Here is a 16,877-nt window from a genome sequence, read left to right on the forward strand (position 1 = left end):
TTCCACATAAAGTATCATATCATCTGCAAAGAGTGAGAGTTTGACTTCTTCTTTGCTGATTTGGATGCCTTTTATTTCTTTTTGTTGTCTGATTGCTGAGGCTAGGACTTCTAGTACTATGTTAAATAGCAGTGGTGATAGTGGACATCCCTGCCATGTTCCTGACCTTAGGGGGAAAGCTCTCAGTTTTTCCCCATTGAGAATGATATTCGCTGTGGGTTTTTCATAGATGGCTTTTATGATATTGAGGTATGTACCCTCTATCCCTACACTGTGAAGAGTTTTAATCAAGAAAGGATGCTGTACTTTGTCAAATGAATTTTTCTGCATCTATTGAGAGGATCATTTGGTTCTTGTTCTTTCTTTTATTAATGTATTGTATCACATTGATTTGTGGATGTTGAACCAACCTTGCAGCCCAGGAATAAATCCCACTTGGTCGTGGTGAACATAATTAACTTTGATATGTCATCTGTGTTATATGTGTATTTGTGCGTGTGTGTGTTTGTGCACACGCATATGTTCAGATTTCCATCTCAGCTTACTGCTTTTAGCCCAAAGAACTTTTTTAAGGTAGGTCTGTTAGGAATGAATTCTGTCAGGTTTGTTTATCTGGGAATGTGTTATTTCATGTTAATTTCTGATACCTAGAGATGAGACTCTCAGCTGACAGTTTTTTCTTTCAGCACTTCGCTCTTTAAAAAAATTTTTTTTTGTAACTGGAAGTTAGTACCTGTTAATCCCCATCACTGATTTTGCCCATCCCCCCCCCACCTACCTTCTCTCTGGCAACCACCATTTTGTTCTCTGTATTTAGAGTGTTTCTTTGTTTTTGTTTCTTCAAGTCAACATATGAGTGAAATCATAAAGTATTTGCTTTTCTCTATTTCACTTAGCACAATACTCTCTAGTTATATCCATGTTGTTGCAAATGACAATACACACACCCCCCCACATATATATACACCACATACATACATACACCACATATATATACCACATACATATATACACTACATATATATACACTATATATACATATATCACATCTTCCTTATCCATTCATGTGTTGATGGACACAAGGGTTGCTTCTATTTCTTAGTTGTTGTAAATAATGCCGCAATAAATGTAGAGATACATGTATCTTTTAGAATTACTGTTTTCATTTTCTTTGGGTAAATTCCCAGTAGTGAAATTACTGGATCATATGGTATTTGTTTTTAATTTTTTGAGGAAATTCCATACTATTTTCCACAGTGGCTGCACCAATTTACATTCCCACCAATAATGCATGAGGGTTCCCTTTCCCCACATTCTCCCCAACACGTGTTATTTCTTGTCCTTTTGACACTAACCATTCTGACTGGTGTGCAGTGATATCTCATTGTGGTTTTGATTTGCATTTACCTGATAATAACTGATGTTGAGCATCTTTTTTTTTTAAAAAGATTTTATTTATTTTAGAGAGAGAGCATGAGAGTGGGATGAGGAGCAGTGGGAGAAGAAGACTCCCTGCTGAGCAGGGAATCCAACATGGGGCTCAATCCCAGGACCCTGTGATCATGACCTGAGCTGAAGGCAGATGCTTAGCTGACTGAGACACCCAGGTGTCCCTTGAGCATCTTTTCATATGTCTATTGGCCATCTATATGTCTTTGGAAAAATATATATTTAGGTCCTCTACCCATTTTTTAATCAGATTGTTTCCTTTTTTTGGTGTTGAGTTGTAGGAGTTCTTTTCATATTCTGGATATTAACCCCTTATTGGATATATCATTTGCAAATATATTCTCCCATTCAGGCTGTCTCTCTTTCGTGTTTTGCTGATTTTTTCAGTGATATACATATGGATTTCTTTCTCTTTATTCTTTGCACATTTATGAGTGGTTTTTGATATATGGTTACCATTAGGCTTGTATATAACCACTTCTGCATATAGCAATTTACATTAAGTTGATGACTGTCCAAATTTGAACCCATTCTTTTTTCCTCTCCTCCCCATGTTTTAGGTATATGTTGTTATATTCTATATCATTTTATTTTGTGAGTTCCTTGACTGATTTTTAATAGAAATATTCATTTTTACTGCTTTTGTGTTTCCTACCTTTATACTATCATTTTTGGTCTTTCCTTTCCACTCTTTAAAGTCCCCTTTAATATTTCCTGCTGGGTGGGTTTAGTGGTCATGAACTTCTTTAGTTTTTTGTGTGTCTGGGAATCTTTTTATCTCTCCTTCTATTCTGAATGATAGCCTTGCTGGGTAGAAGTATTCTTGACTGCAGATTTTTCCCAGTCAGCACTCTTCTAGTTTGCAAAGTTTCTGCTGAAAAATCTCCTGCTAGTCTTATGGGATTTCCCTTGTAAGTTACAGTTTCCTTTTGTCTTGCTGCTTTTAAATTTTTTTCTTTATTACTATATTTGGCCAATTTTAATTAATATCTTAGTGTGGATCTGCTTTTGTTGATTTTGATGGGGGTTCTATGTGCCTCCTGGATCTGGATATGTTTTCTTCCCAAGATAGGGATGTTTTTAGTTATTATTTCTTCAAATAAATTATATGTCCCCTTTTCTCTCTCTTCTTCTGGGACTCCTATGATATGAATGTTATTACATTTGATGGAGTCGGAGTTCCCTAAGTCTACTACTACTCTGCCTTCTAGGTCACTAATTCATTCTTCTACTTCTCCCATCTTGCAATTCATTCCATCAAGCATGTTTCTCATTTTGTTTATTGAGCCCTTTATCTCTGTTATGTTGTTCCTTACTTCTGTGTTAAGGGTCTCACTCATGTCTTCCATTCTTTTCTCTATTCCACTGAGTATCCTTATGATCACTGCTTTAAATTCTTTATCAGGCATGTTATTTTTATCTGTTTTGCTTAGATCTCTGGCTGTGGCCTTGTCCTGTTTTTACATTTGGGATAAGTTTCTCTGTCTCCTCATTTTGTGTGCCTGTGTCTGTTTCTGTGTATTAGGAAAGTCAGCTATGTCTTCAGCTCTTGAAAGTAGTGACTTTATGAAGAAGAGGTCCTGGAGTGCCCTGCAGTACGGCATCCCCTGTTCACCAGAGATTGGCACTTTAGAAATGTGTGTTGTTTATGCCCTGCTGTTGTGTTTGAGTCAAGTTTCCTCTCAGTGAAGTCATCTGCAGTGACTCTCCAACTTTTGTGGGAATGCTTGTTCTCTGTGGTGTTAGTGGGATCCAGGCAGGCCAGCTCTTTTTTTTTTTTTTTTAAGATTTTATTTATTTATTTGAGAGAGAGAGAGAGAAAGTCAGCAGGGCAGAAGGAGAGGGAGAAGCAGACTCCTCGCTGAGCAGGGAGTTTGACTTGGGGCTTGATCCCAGGACTCTGGGATCATGACCTGAGCCGAAGGAAGATGCTTAACTGACTGAGCCACCCAGGCACCCCCAGACAGGACAGCTCTGAAGGGGTGTACCTGCTGGGGAACTTGGGAGTGTTAGCAAATTTGCTCTGGGCCTCTAGTCTTATGATGGATCCCCTGAAGTGCTGCAGTGGCCGAGGGCCAGAGACTGGGCTTTGTGCACAAGGATGGCTGGGTGCAGCACATCAGACGTGCAGGGCACACAATGGCAGGACAGGGTGCATGTGTGGCTTTAACAAAATTTGTCCTGAGCCCAGGACTGAGGCTAGCAGGCTTAAAGTGGGTGAGTCCTCAGGAGAACTCATGGGCATTGTGCACTACTAGCACATTAGGTAGCAAGTGTATGTGCAGTCCTGCTGCCTGCTGATGGCCCTGTGTTTATGCTGGGACCAGGGAATTGGGGGGTGGGAGTGAGAAAGGGGGAAATGATGCCTGCCAGCTCCCTCAGTTTTGGAGAAGTCCCCAAACATGCTCTGATATCACTATGAACAGATTTGTCTCCCATTTGCCCCTGGCATTGTGTAAACTGCTGTTTTTATGTTGCCTGTCTGTGCAGGCTGCTGGTTCTTCAAGGGCAAGGACCCAGCTATCACCAGCCTTCCCTGCTTGCCCAGTGCCAAATCAGCTGACTTTTAAAACTCCAGGCTCTAAGTTCTACTGGTTATACAAATTCACAGAATTGAGCTCCTCTGATTTTCAAAGCCAAAATATGGGGATCAGTCTTCCCCATGTGAGCTCCAATGCGAAGATCCATTTCTCTGCCCTTTCTGTGTACAACTCCCTCCCTCCTGAAGGCAGCCTCCCTCTGCCTTTCTGACCTTCCTAATCTTTCAGATGCAGTTTCTTGTGTATATTTAGTTGTAGAGTTTTTACTGCTAGTCTTTGGATCACTCTCCAGTTTACTTATTTGGATATGGATGATATCTAGTAAACATGGAATGGGATAAGCTCAGGGTCCTCCTACTCTGCCATCTTCCCAAACTACCCCTGCATATTAATTTTGTGTTATACAACTTAATGGAATTCATTTATTAGTTCTAATAGTTTTTTGGTGGTGTCTTTAGAGTTTTCTACATATATCATGTCATCTGCAAATAGTGACAGTATTGTCTTCCTTACCAATTTAAATGCCTTTTATTTCTTTTTCTTGTCTGTTTGCTGTGACTAGGACTTTCTACTATTATGATGAATGAAAGTGGTGGGAGTAAACATCTTTGTCTTGTTCCTGATCTTAGAAGAAAAGATTTCAGCTTTTCACCATTGAGTATGATTTTAGCTGTAGGTTTATCATATATGGCCTTAATTATATTGAAATATGTTCCCTCCAAACATACTTTTGGAGTTCCCTCCAAACATACCTTGAGAGTTTTTAATCAAGAATGGATGTTGTATTTTGTCAAATGTTTTTTTTTTTTTCTGCATCTACTGAGATGATCATACGGTTTTTATCCTTCCTCTTGTTAATGTGATGTACCACATTGATTGATTTGCCAATATTGAACCACACTTGCATCTGTGGCATAAATCCAACATGGTCATGATGAATCCTTTTAATATATTGTTGAATTTGTTTTGCTAACATTTTGTTGAGAAGATTTACATATATGTTCATCAGAAATATTGACCTGTAGTTTTATGCAGGGTGCTTGATTTGGTATCAGGGTAATGCTGACCTTGTAGAATGAATTTGGAAGTTTTCCTTCCCCTTCTATTTTTTGGAATACTTTGAGAAGAATGAGCATTAAATCTTTTAAATGTTTGATAAAATTCACCCGTGAAGACATCTGTTCCGGGACTTTGGTCATTGGCAGCTTTTTCATTACTGATTCAATTTCATTACTAGTAACTGATCATTTCAAATTTTCAACACTTTTTATTAAATATCATCCCGTTGCTTTCTGGCCCCCATTGTTTCTAATTAGAAGTCAGCTTCTGGTCCTATTGGGGTGCAAATGAATGTGACAAACTATTTTTGGCTTCCTGCTTTCAAGATTTTCTCCTTAATAATTTTTACTGTAATATTTATGGGTGATGATCTCTTCACATTTATCCTATTTGAAGTTTGTGGAGCTTCTTGAATGTGTAGATTAATGTTTTCAGCCATTATTTTGTAGAATACCTTTTTGGCTTTGTTCTCTTTCTCCTCTCCTACATGCCAATACATGAATGCTGGTGCATTTAAAGGTATCAAAAATTGCTATGAAACTTAATTTTCCTTCATTCTTTCTCCTTTGTTTTATTCACATTTTATAATCTCTATCAATCTATCTTCAAGTTCACCAGTGTTCTCTTGTGACAATTCACGAAATCTACTGTTGAGCCCCTTTAATGAATTTTTCACTTTGGTTATTATACTTTTCAACTCCAGAATTCCTACCTGGTTCTTCTTTTTATAATTTCTATCTTTTCATTGATATTTTCTATTTGATACTGTTTTCATACATTCCATTACTTCTTTAATCATGGTTTCCTTTAGTTCTTTGAGCATATTTATAATGGTCACTTTGTAAAATCTTTGTAAAACCTGTTATCTGCTATCTCTCACATGAAATTATTTACAATTTAAAAAGAAAGATTACTGAACAATTCTATGTATCACTGAACTGGCTAAATTGTAAATATCAAAAGAATACACAAAAGTCTGTAGGCTTGATCTACAGTGTCTATGTGAGGATACTCTGGACAGATATATACACTTACCTGAGAGAATAGATAGAGTAGTGGATTTTCCTGCCCCATTGGGTCCTAGAAGAACAGTGATCTGCCCCACATATAAATTCAAAGACAAGTCTTTTACAGCTATCTTGGTAGTATTTTGCACTCGGAATTCCTGTTGAGGAAAACCCACAAATATTAACTTTATCACTATTACTTTGGAAAGACAAGCACTCATATCAAGTATCTATACAAGAAACCATACCACATAATCAATCTCATGGGGGAAAAAATCCAAAATTAAGAAGGATAAAAATATGATTGGGAAAAAAATATCTGAAGGTATAACATGAGCTGTAAAATTTCACAGTAAATCTATAAACATCCCCTCAGTAATATCCATTCAGGCCTTGATTCAATTAATATCTTAAAGCTGATAATGCCATAATCTTCTTCAGTCCATGCATTTGTCCTGGTTTGGAGAACTGCCAATAGAAAACCTGGATAGAACATCTAAAATATAGATGTTTTATAGGCATCTCAAATTTCTTATGTGTAGTTTAGCAGTGCTCCTGCTTAAGATGCAAAAATATGGAGGGGTGCCTGAGTGGCTCAGTTGGTTAAGCATCCAACTCTTGGTTTCACCTCAGGTCATGATCTCCTGGTCATGAGATCAAGCCCTGTGCATTGGGCGCAGAGTCTGCTTCACATTCTCTCTCCCTCTTCTGCTCACACACTCTCTCAAATAAATAAATAAAATTCTTTTTAAAAAGATGCAAAAATATGGAAAGAGCATCACTCTCACTCTAGAAAACAAGAAACTTGTTTAAATAATCTAAAAAATAATAAATTTTCTTTGAACTCATCAGAGAAGTGACTTTTCCAGGCAACCAATTAGCCTTAAATTTAAGGAAAAATAGATGCCTTTGAGGAGAGATGATATATAAACATTTGCTTATCTGGAGGAGACACAGGCACTATGTAACTAATAAAAAGATTTTGGTTAAATTTTTAATGAAAATGAAGTAAAAATACTTTACAGTATCTAAATAAAGAAGTTGGGATTCAAGCCCATTTCATTCAGACTTTAAACATATATTCCTTCCAGTATAACCCACTGATGGTGAATAAAGCAAAACATTTTGTGTAACAAAAAAAGCTATTTCTCTTTTACTCCAAATGGCAATAAATGTTTTCTCCCTAGGTGTCCTCATCCTCTCTTTTCCCTAGACCAAAGCATCAGGCTCATGAACTGCTTATTTGAAATCTCTACTTACATAAGTATGTAAAGTTTTACATCCAAAATGAAGCTCTTAATTTCTCAAAGTTTCACTTTAAAACCAACTAACCAAACAAACCTCAAATTCTCCCCCAATGTCTCCAATATCCATAAATTTCTCCACCAACCATCCATTGCTCAAGGCACAAAACCAACTACTTTAGTTTCCTTCTTTTCCTTCAAATTTATATCCAACCAGAGAGCAAATCTTTTCAGCTCTAACCCCAGATATATTCTGAATCTCTATACTTCTATCTCCACAAGACTAGTCCACACTGCCACATTTTAGCCAAGCTATTATAAAAGCCTCCAATTTGTCTTCTTTCTTCCACTCATAATCCTCACAGCAGTCAGAGTGTTCTCATAGAAAAATAAATTAGATCATGTCTCTCTACTTAATAAAGGTCAATATTGGTTGATGTACATTTCGGTTCCTTCCATAATTTAGGGTGCATGTATCCCTTCAGATTAGTATTTTTATATTCTTTGGGTAAATACCTAGGCGGGCAATTGGTGGATCATAGGGTAGTTCTGTTTTTTTTTTTAAAGATTTTTTATTTATTTATCTGAGAGAGAGAATGGGAGACAGAGAGCATGAGAGGGGGAGGATCAGAGGGAGAAGCAGACTCCCCGCCAAGCAGGGAGCCCGATGCGGGACTCGATCCCGGGACTCCAGGATCATGACCTGAGCCGAAGGCAGTCGCTTAACCAACTGAGCCACCCAGGCGCCCCAGGGTAGTTCTATTTTTAACTTTCTGAGGAACCTCTATATTGTCTTCCAGAGTGACTGCACGCATTTGCATTCCCACCAACAGTGTAAGAGGGCTCCCCTTTCTCCACATCCTCACCAACACCTGTTGTTTCCTGTGTTAATTTTAGCCATTCTGACTGGTGTGAGGCAATGATGTGGATGGAGCTAGAAAGTAATGCTCAGGAAAGTGGCCAGTCAGAGAAAGACAAATACCATACGATTTCACTCATATGTGGAATTTAAGAAACAAATGAATACAGGAGGGAAAATGAGAGGCAAATAAGAAACAAGCTATTTAAAAATGCAAATAGGCAGGCAAATAGGCAAATACAAACTATAGAGAACAAACATGGTCACAGGAGGGGAGGTAGGTGGGGGGATAGGTTAAATGGGTGATGGATATTAAGGAGGGCACTTGTTGTTATGTGCACTGGGTGTTCTATGTTAAGTGATGAATCACTAAATTCTACACCTGAAACTGTTACACTGTATGTTAACCAACTGGAATTTAATAAAAACTTGGGAGAAAAAATAATAAAGGCCAATAATTATTTCCTAATATTAAAAAAATGGAATCCAAGCTTTATCATGGCCTTCAAGGCCCCCTGCATGGTTTATACTATGACTATACCACCAAATTCATTTCATGTCATTCTTTCTCTTTGCTTTCTGCACTCCAACTTTAATCAGTTTTTCTTATACTCCTGCCACTACAGATTTCTATTCCTGTACCACTTGTATGATTACTGATGGCAGAGGCTGGCTAATGTCACCTGAGTCAATTTGTCTACATGGTTATTTAGTACTTCTTCTGTGATATGTGGTCTCTGGTGGATGTTAACATGCATTACAAAGATCTTCCCACTTTGTTCTCATTCCTATAGTTCCATCCATGTGCCTCTACCCTAGAATTTCTTGTCCCTAATATTCTAGTCTTTCTCACTGTAGGCCCTTAATTTGCCAGATCATTCACCACTGCCCAGTTCAGTGGTTTCGGGTCAATCCTGTGACACAAAGTGGAGGACTGGGAAAATAGCCTGAAGTTCTGTCCTTTAGGAGGATTTCTTTCCCCTTTTGTCTTTCAAGGTTATTCCTATTTGGGGCTCCAGTGTAGCTCCCTTCACCCATGTACCAAGCTGAGCTACCTGTGAAGCAAACTCGGAACTTTTTCCTCCTGTGTGAGTTGGTTAATATGAGATCTCAGTATGGCCACGTGTGTGAACTGAGGGAGAAGTACTGAAGTAATAGTCATGGATGACATCAAGATTTAGATCCCCTGCTCACAAAGATTGCTGATGTCCACTGATTCTGCTCATGTTCAATCTTTGATATATCACTTCCATCTTATGATGGGTAGCTGTTGGTCTTGCCTCTCCCTACTGATATGATGGTTCAGCTCATGATGGAACCCAGCTCATGATGGCCATTTCTGGACACAGTTATTTGGTATCCCATGATCAGTTGCTTCATCTCTACCAAGGCTCAACAGCATGCCAGAACTGTTTTTTGAAAAATATAATTCTCTCTTTCAATTGCTGATGGCATGGCCTTGATCCAGAACACTAGATGCCCATTGAGGCTTACCATAAAATCAACATGATATGCTTTCCCAGTATGACACCCACAAATACCATAAAGTCTGCTGACTTGGGATGACCAAGCAGCAGGAGTGCTTCTACTACATCCTGGGCCTGCTGCAGTGTCCTTTCCTGCTCCAGACTCCACTCAAAGTTGGCAGTTTTTGGTGTCATTTGGTATAGGAGTAAAAACAGTATTCTCAGGTACAGAATATATTGGCTTCAAAACCTGAAGTAGCCAGCAGCCACTATTTTCCTTTTTCATGGTGGGAGGCATAAAATACACTAAATTATCCTTTACTTCTGAAAGAATTACTGGCAGATACCAAATCACTAACTCCTAAAAATTTTACTAATGTAGTGAGCCTCTGAATCTTTATAGGCTTTATCTGTCCCCTCCTGAGAATACATGTCTGACCAAGGCCTCCAAGAAACTTGCCATTTCTTGCTTATCTGATCCAATTATCAATATAGTGGGCCAGAGTGATGATCTGCAAAATGTATAGCTAATCCAGTTCCCTTCAGATTATATTAGGACAGAGAGCTGAAGAGCCTATAACCCTGGACAAATAAATATATACTGTTGCTGTGCTCGCTTCGGCAGCACATATACTAAAATATATACTGTTGCTGTCCATTCAAATGAGTACAAAGATCTCTGATCCCCATTTTGATGGTACAGGAAAAATGAATTTGCCAGATCAGTGGCCCTATATCATGTTCTCAGGCTGTGTTAATCTACCACAAGTGAAAATTACCACACTTGACACAAAAGCAGCAAATCGGTGAACTATTTGAATTTGTGGTAGATCCACTGTCATTCTGCAGGTTTCCGAGGACCAGAGTGGAGAGTTAAATGGGGTTAAGGGGAATTGCTACTCATGCTGCTTGCATCTATGCCACTTTCCCAAGAATGTGATATTGCCTTCGATTTACCATCTTGGCCAGTGGGAGTAGTAAGATTCAAAGGATTCCCCCTGGCTTTTCTAGTAGGATAGCTCTTCCCCAGAGGCCAAGGAGTCAAGATAAGGGTTTACATCGTCAGGTATGTCATTTCTAATTATACATTTGGCAACTATAGAAATGTCCACTAGATGGCACTGTAGTCCCAGGGTACCTACTGTAAGTCATCAAAAGCCAAGATTACATTTATTACCTAGCCTGCACACAGCCTCACTCTAACAATAGGATCGGGATGGTACTTTGGATCTCCAAGTATGGTTACCCAAGTAAATTGCTAGAAGTCCCTTTGTAGGACTTGGGTATTCATTATCATGTACATTTGCTGTGATGTTGCAGAGCACTTCTACCTAGCCAATCCAGACCCTCCTTCAGTCAATGAGTGTGAGCTCTGAACACTGGAAACTGTGGAGACCACCATGAATTTATATATCGGGTGCTGTCTTAGCTCCTGATGATACAACTTTTATTTCTTCTGGTAGTACAGGTTGGGCAATATCCTCCTAGCTATCCTCCTATCTTGCCTCAAGAGAGCTATGTTCTGTTAACCATCATTTGTGGACCAGGTGTCCCAGACTGCCACTCCATACTTGACACTTTATTAGAAAAATTGTTCCTGCCTGTGTCACCACCTATCCTGTTACGTTGGACTCATGTTACCTCCACTGCTACTAGTGAGTCCATTTCTGTTAAGGTATCTCCTACTGCCAGCCCTTATTAGTGATGCTGGTGTTCCTCTCACTAGTATATTTCTTATTGCTTTGACTGAGCCCACCCGCAAAAGCATGGTCATGTAGCAGATTAATTGGGTGAAACTGGTTCAGGGTCTTTCTGAGGCTGCAATCAAGTGACAACCTGGGCTAAAGTCATCTGAAGACCTGATCAAGATCAGGGTATCCACTTCCAAGCAGGCCTACTCAAGTTCATACTGATTGTTTGGGGAAGATTCAGTTCTTATCCATATGAGCAGCGTGAATGGCATGCTGCTATCTTCAGAGCAAGCAATTCACAACCAAGCCTAAAGCCATAATGACTTCTATGATCCAGCCTTGGAAGTCCCATACTTCACTTGCACAGTATTATACAGGTTACAAGGCCAGCCTATTCACTGCAGAAGGGGACTGTACAAAAATATGAATATCAGTGAGGATCCCTGGGGGCCATCATGAAGGCTGCCAGCAACATAGTCCACCCTCTGCCTCCAATGACTCATTTTGTTCTCACATAAAAACACCTTCACCTGCTCTCAGTGCTACAAATGTCTCAACTACTTATAGCATCAGCTCAAAGTCCAGGGTCTTGTCATCTAAATCAGGTCCAGGTGTCAATGAGCCTCTTGTGGTCTAGTTTCTAGAGATTACCTCTTAGAGTACAATTACTCTAGAACAGAAGACCTGTGATCCAAAGGGACTTGAAATCTACCATCTTCCACTCAGGATCCTCACAAACCTAACACAAACTAGTGGGATATGCATAAATTAACCACTACACATACTTTCAGTGAAATAAGTGGAAGGCAAGAAGCATAAAGCAGTCAAATGAAATTCTGAAATCTACTATTTGGCATTGTTGGCAGTTCTCTGATTAGGACTCAAGACCAGAGAATAATTCTCCAAGGTTCTTGACTCTACTTTCTATTCTCGACTCTGACTTCTCAATCATCCTTCCTTCACCATGAAAAGCATCCCATGGCCGCAGCTGTTTTATTCTAGCCTGCTTTCTATTTGTAGGTGTTTGGCAGTTCAAAGGCCTCTATTCATTTTTTACTATTTCAGTCCTTTTAAAGAAGTTGGGGGTATTTCTTATAGCACAATTTTATTTAAATTTTGCTCAATCAGACCACAAAAGCCACCCCTACAAATATATTTGAGATGGTCCTTCTTTACCTTTGGCTTCTGTTGAGGTTCCTGACAAATAATGCCCTAAGTTGTTACTGTCCCTACTGTTTGACTGAACGGCACCCTGAGGCACCACCTTAGATATTCCTCCATCTAAAACAAGGGTTTTACTCAATATTTTTAGTTTTGGTTATATTTGACACACAATGTTACATTAGTTTCAGATGTACAACTTAATTTATACATTATGCTATGTTCACCACAAGTATAGCTACCATCTGCTCCATTACATCACTATTATGACATCATTGACTATATTCCTTATGCTCTGCTTTTTACTCCCCTGACTTACTCATGCCATAACTGGAGGCCTGTCTCTTTCTTTCATCTTCACCCATTTTCCCCAAACTCCCATCCTGCTGCTCTCTAGAACCATCAATTCTCTGTATTTACAGTTCTGGTTCTACTTCTTGTTTATTCACTTTTTAGCCTCCATTTATCAGCGGAATCACATGATATTTGTCTTAGTCTGACTTATTTTATGTAGCATAATACATTCTAGGTCCACCCATGTTGTGTCAAATGGCACAATCTCATCCTTTTTTATGACTGTGTAATATCCCATTATACACACACACACACACCCATTTTCCTTATCCATTCATCTACTGATGGGCACTTACGTTGCTTCCACATTTTGGCTGTAGTAAATAATGTTGCAATAAACACTGAGGTACATACATCTTTTTGAGTTAGTGTGTTCATTTTCCCTGGGTAAATACCCAATAGTGGAATTATTGGATCATATGATAATTCTTTTAATTTTTTGAGGAGCCTCCATACTGTTTTCCACAGTGGATGTACCAATTTACATTCCCACCAACAGTACATGAGGGTTCCTTTTTCTCCACATCCTTGCCAACACTGTTGTTTCTTGTGTTTTTTATTTTAGCCATTCTGACATGTGTGAGGTGATATCTCATTGTGGTTTTGATTTGCATTTCCCTGATGATCAGTGACGTTGAGCATCTCTTCATGTGTCTGTTGGCCATCTTCTTTGGAAAAATGTCTATTCAGGTCCTCTGCCCATTTTTAAATCAGATTATTTCTTTTTTTGGTGTTGGGTTGTATGATTTTTTTTTACATATTTTGGGTATTAACCCCTTAGCAGATATATCATTTGCAAATATCTTATCCCATTCAGTAGGCTGTTTTGTTTTGTTGATGGTTATATACACATCTCCAAAATGTGTTTGCAGGGGGGGCTCTGGGTTTCCCAAGGCTCGGGGTTAGGAGCTCAAACCAAGCTTAGGTAGACCTTTGAGAGGCAATGCCAGCCAACGTATAGGTTACCTGAATACTACATGCCTAGAGTTGGTGCAGATAAATTAAGAGATTCAAAAGTCCTCCCTTGATGAATTCCTTGACAGAGAAGAGATTACATAACAGATAAATGCAAAACATTTGCGAACAGAAATTAATGTTCATACGTTCAAATTATTCATCTCCAATAGACTCTACTTTTTAAAATGAGGGCATTTGTGGAAGACACCATATAGTTTATAGAAAACCTGAATCTATTCTGGAGGAAGGAGAAAGGTGTGACTTTTTATTACATACTGAAAAATTTTAATTTTGATTTTTCTCAAAGGAAGTAAACAGGATGGCCACGACTTTTTATTAGAATGTGATCTTTTTCTTGGTATCTCTAGTAATAGTCATGAACTATAAACTAAATTTCAGTCCCATCAAGAAGAAAAAAATTTGTGAAACAATACCTTGCACAAATGTTTGATTTGGATACCTGCCACCAAATTAGTAGGCTCTGCTTCAAAATACTTGCTTTCATTTGTTTCATAAAATTGCCTTGTTTCCTTTTTTCCCTCAGGTGTTTCCCCAAACCAATGAGAGCGCTAAAAAAGGGGGGGGGAATAAAAGTGAAATCACTACAATGGGATTGAAAAATGATGCAACAGAAAATACTTTAGCCTGTTACCTTTTGTACTGAGATGGATTGCTGAAAATTTCTTGGGATTAAATTTTGGAGCTAAGTGGCTTAATTTGAATCCCCAAGGCATAAAAGCAGACTATTCTATTAAAATCATAACTGTCCAAGAGGAACAAATGAAAACTGCTCCAAAATGAGGTCATAGCAAAAATGATTGTATCACTCCTTGTCATATCTTCTCTTACCAATACATAAGCCAATAAAAACAAGACTGAAAAAGGAGGGCAAGATATACATGATTCCCATCATGCTATGGCTCTGACTCTAAGACATCTGTGCTAAACAAGGATATAAAACAGGTGGTGAGTGCCCAGATAGGGGACATACCTAAACCTCTTCTTTTACCACCCAAAGACCCATACTATATTAATTTCTTTATGCCCGAGTTTAATTGTTTATGAAATACTTGCCTGTAACTGTGAGTTTTTAAAGTTTGGAGTTACAGGCCATCATCTACAGATTATTTATGGTTATATATACTGGGTGCTTTAAAATGTATTAGGAAAAGGCCAATGAATGGGCAGAGTCATTAAAATGATTCTTTCACCCGAACTATTGGATCAATTACAGACAGTGCAAAATTAGCTCATGGTGGCTTTTACAGAAATTACAATATATGTTCATAAGGACTGTGGCCTCTCTCAGTAACAGAGGCATTAGAACTCACCAGCAAGAAAAAGTTCCATGGCTTGGGCACACCATACTCTCCTGGAAAGACAGCTTCTATATACCAGGCCACAAGGCCATATAAGAAAGCATCAAATAAAAACATTCCCAGTACATGGGCAAAGTCAAAGTTCTCCATTTTGGGTGGTGAGAAGATGTTACTCCATTTAATTCCAATTTCTAAGAGATAACAGTTGACATTTAATTTAGGTGCCAACTGACACTAAAACAGTTATCCATCTGCATCATAATTAAAGAGTGAAGAAAAAAGGTGTTAATATTCTACAGAGATTCCTGTTATAGTCAGTTACTTTCTTATACCATTAGAATTTAGGACATCTGAGCAAGCAATCATGTAAGATGCTTCCTAGCATGCCAGAAACAATCAGTTATGAGTGAAACAAAAACAAAATATACTAAGTCAGGAATATAAACTTTAAGAAAAATAAGCAAACCTATGGGTTAAGACACTGACTCCTTCTCTGCCCCTCCTCATGCTAAATGTTCACTGGAAAATATAATTTTAGAAAACCATAATCATTGAAAAGCAGGGATAAATGCTATCTATAGAAGAGAAGACTAGAAGAATTTTTGTGTAGATATTGCACTGATGAAAAAAGGAAGACTAAAAGTCACTAAAAGCAGACCTGTTTTGCTTCCAGTCCTAGCACTAAACAGCAGCCAGGAACTCCAAATGAGCAGGGAAAGCTACTAACAGACTTTAGTAAATTTATGGAGAGAATGTGGAAGCGCTCATGTACGACAGGTGGTGGTATGAAGTAGTATCATTTTTTGAAGGACAGTTTAACAATATTAATCAATTTTAAAACTGTGAATATCTTATGAGAATATGGTCAAATTTATAAGGTAAATACTCACTCTCCATTTCTGCCGTGACTAGGAATTTAGTTCCCAGCCCCATTGCTATATTTGAGCTGAGACAGGAAGCCAGCTTCTGGGAGAATGTCATTTGTGCAAAGTTTGTAGAGACTGTAACAAGTGGAAAGTAGGTAGCAAAATAAATGAAACCTCCAACAGAAACAGCAAAATGTGCTGGAAATAAGAAGGAAATTATAAGGTCAATTTAAGCAACATGCAGAAACCTAAACTACAAATATCTGTGTTACTGGAAGAGTGTAATAAAATAAGCACAGTGAGAATAGAGATTTGTTGTGTTCACCATTTGCTTACCATTATACAATGAGTGGCACTTTATAGGTGCACAAAAGTATTTTTTGAATACATAAGAGGCTGAAATTAAACATTTCAGTAACTGTTTTTTCTGGAATTTATCATTCTATAATGTAGTAACTATAAATATTATAGCTCTTAATGGAAATTTACATAAAAATTATAAATGTAAATACTATTATTGACTATTATTGACATAATCAGAAAATATCTAGATTGTATTTCCAGATACTATGAGATTCAGTCTATGTCATGATACTGGGGGAAAAGAAGGATACTTGAATAAACAGAAACATAAAGTTGGTCTCAAAAGCAGATATGGTTTGGAATATGAAAAGTTCCAAAAATGTGACTCTGATGAAACACTAAAAAGAAAATTCCTGTTAATAAACCAATTAACATCATCAGGAGTTAAAATTCAGCATCTAAATAAAAATGGTATATTATAAAGTACAACGTATTATTCCACTATTAGGAATGATTCTTCCTTTCCCTCTTTCTCTCACTCTACATTCCATATTCACCACCTAGAACACTTATGTTTTATATACTCATCAATGTGTATTCTT

At 38.0% G+C, this 16,877-nt stretch overlaps 2 protein-coding genes across 2 annotated transcripts in view; both read right to left on the reverse strand.

The window, feature by feature from the left end:
- LOC102748681 (phospholipid-transporting ATPase ABCA3-like) overlaps positions 1 to 9,819 on the reverse strand; it is a 59,500-nt gene extending 49,681 nt beyond the window's left edge. The window contains exons 1-3 of the mRNA XM_081819182.1: positions 9,700 to 9,819; positions 6,084 to 6,213; positions 4,202 to 4,307 (exon numbers count right to left, since the gene is read on the reverse strand). Coding sequence (XP_081675308.1) covers positions 4,202 to 4,307; positions 6,084 to 6,213; positions 9,700 to 9,819 — 356 coding nt within the window. The remainder of the gene's footprint in view (positions 1 to 4,201; positions 4,308 to 6,083; positions 6,214 to 9,699) is intronic.
- The window catches only part of LOC102748372 (phospholipid-transporting ATPase ABCA3-like), a gene marked incomplete at its 5' end in the record, with an annotated part of 211,336 nt that extends 195,159 nt beyond the window's left edge, over positions 1 to 16,177 (reverse strand). Inside the window, 3 exons of the mRNA XM_081818872.1 lie at positions 14,222 to 14,356; positions 15,119 to 15,297; positions 15,997 to 16,177. Of these exons, the coding sequence (XP_081674998.1) occupies positions 14,222 to 14,356; positions 15,119 to 15,297; positions 15,997 to 16,177 (495 nt within the window). The remainder of the gene's footprint in view (positions 1 to 14,221; positions 14,357 to 15,118; positions 15,298 to 15,996) is intronic.
- Positions 16,178 to 16,877: the final 700 nt, after the last annotated feature.

The sequence above is a fragment of the Leptonychotes weddellii genome, chromosome 5, assembly GCF_054177405.1.
Source record: "Leptonychotes weddellii isolate Sample4059 chromosome 5, ASM5417740v2, whole genome shotgun sequence".
Lineage (NCBI taxonomy): Eukaryota > Metazoa > Chordata > Mammalia > Carnivora > Phocidae > Leptonychotes > Leptonychotes weddellii.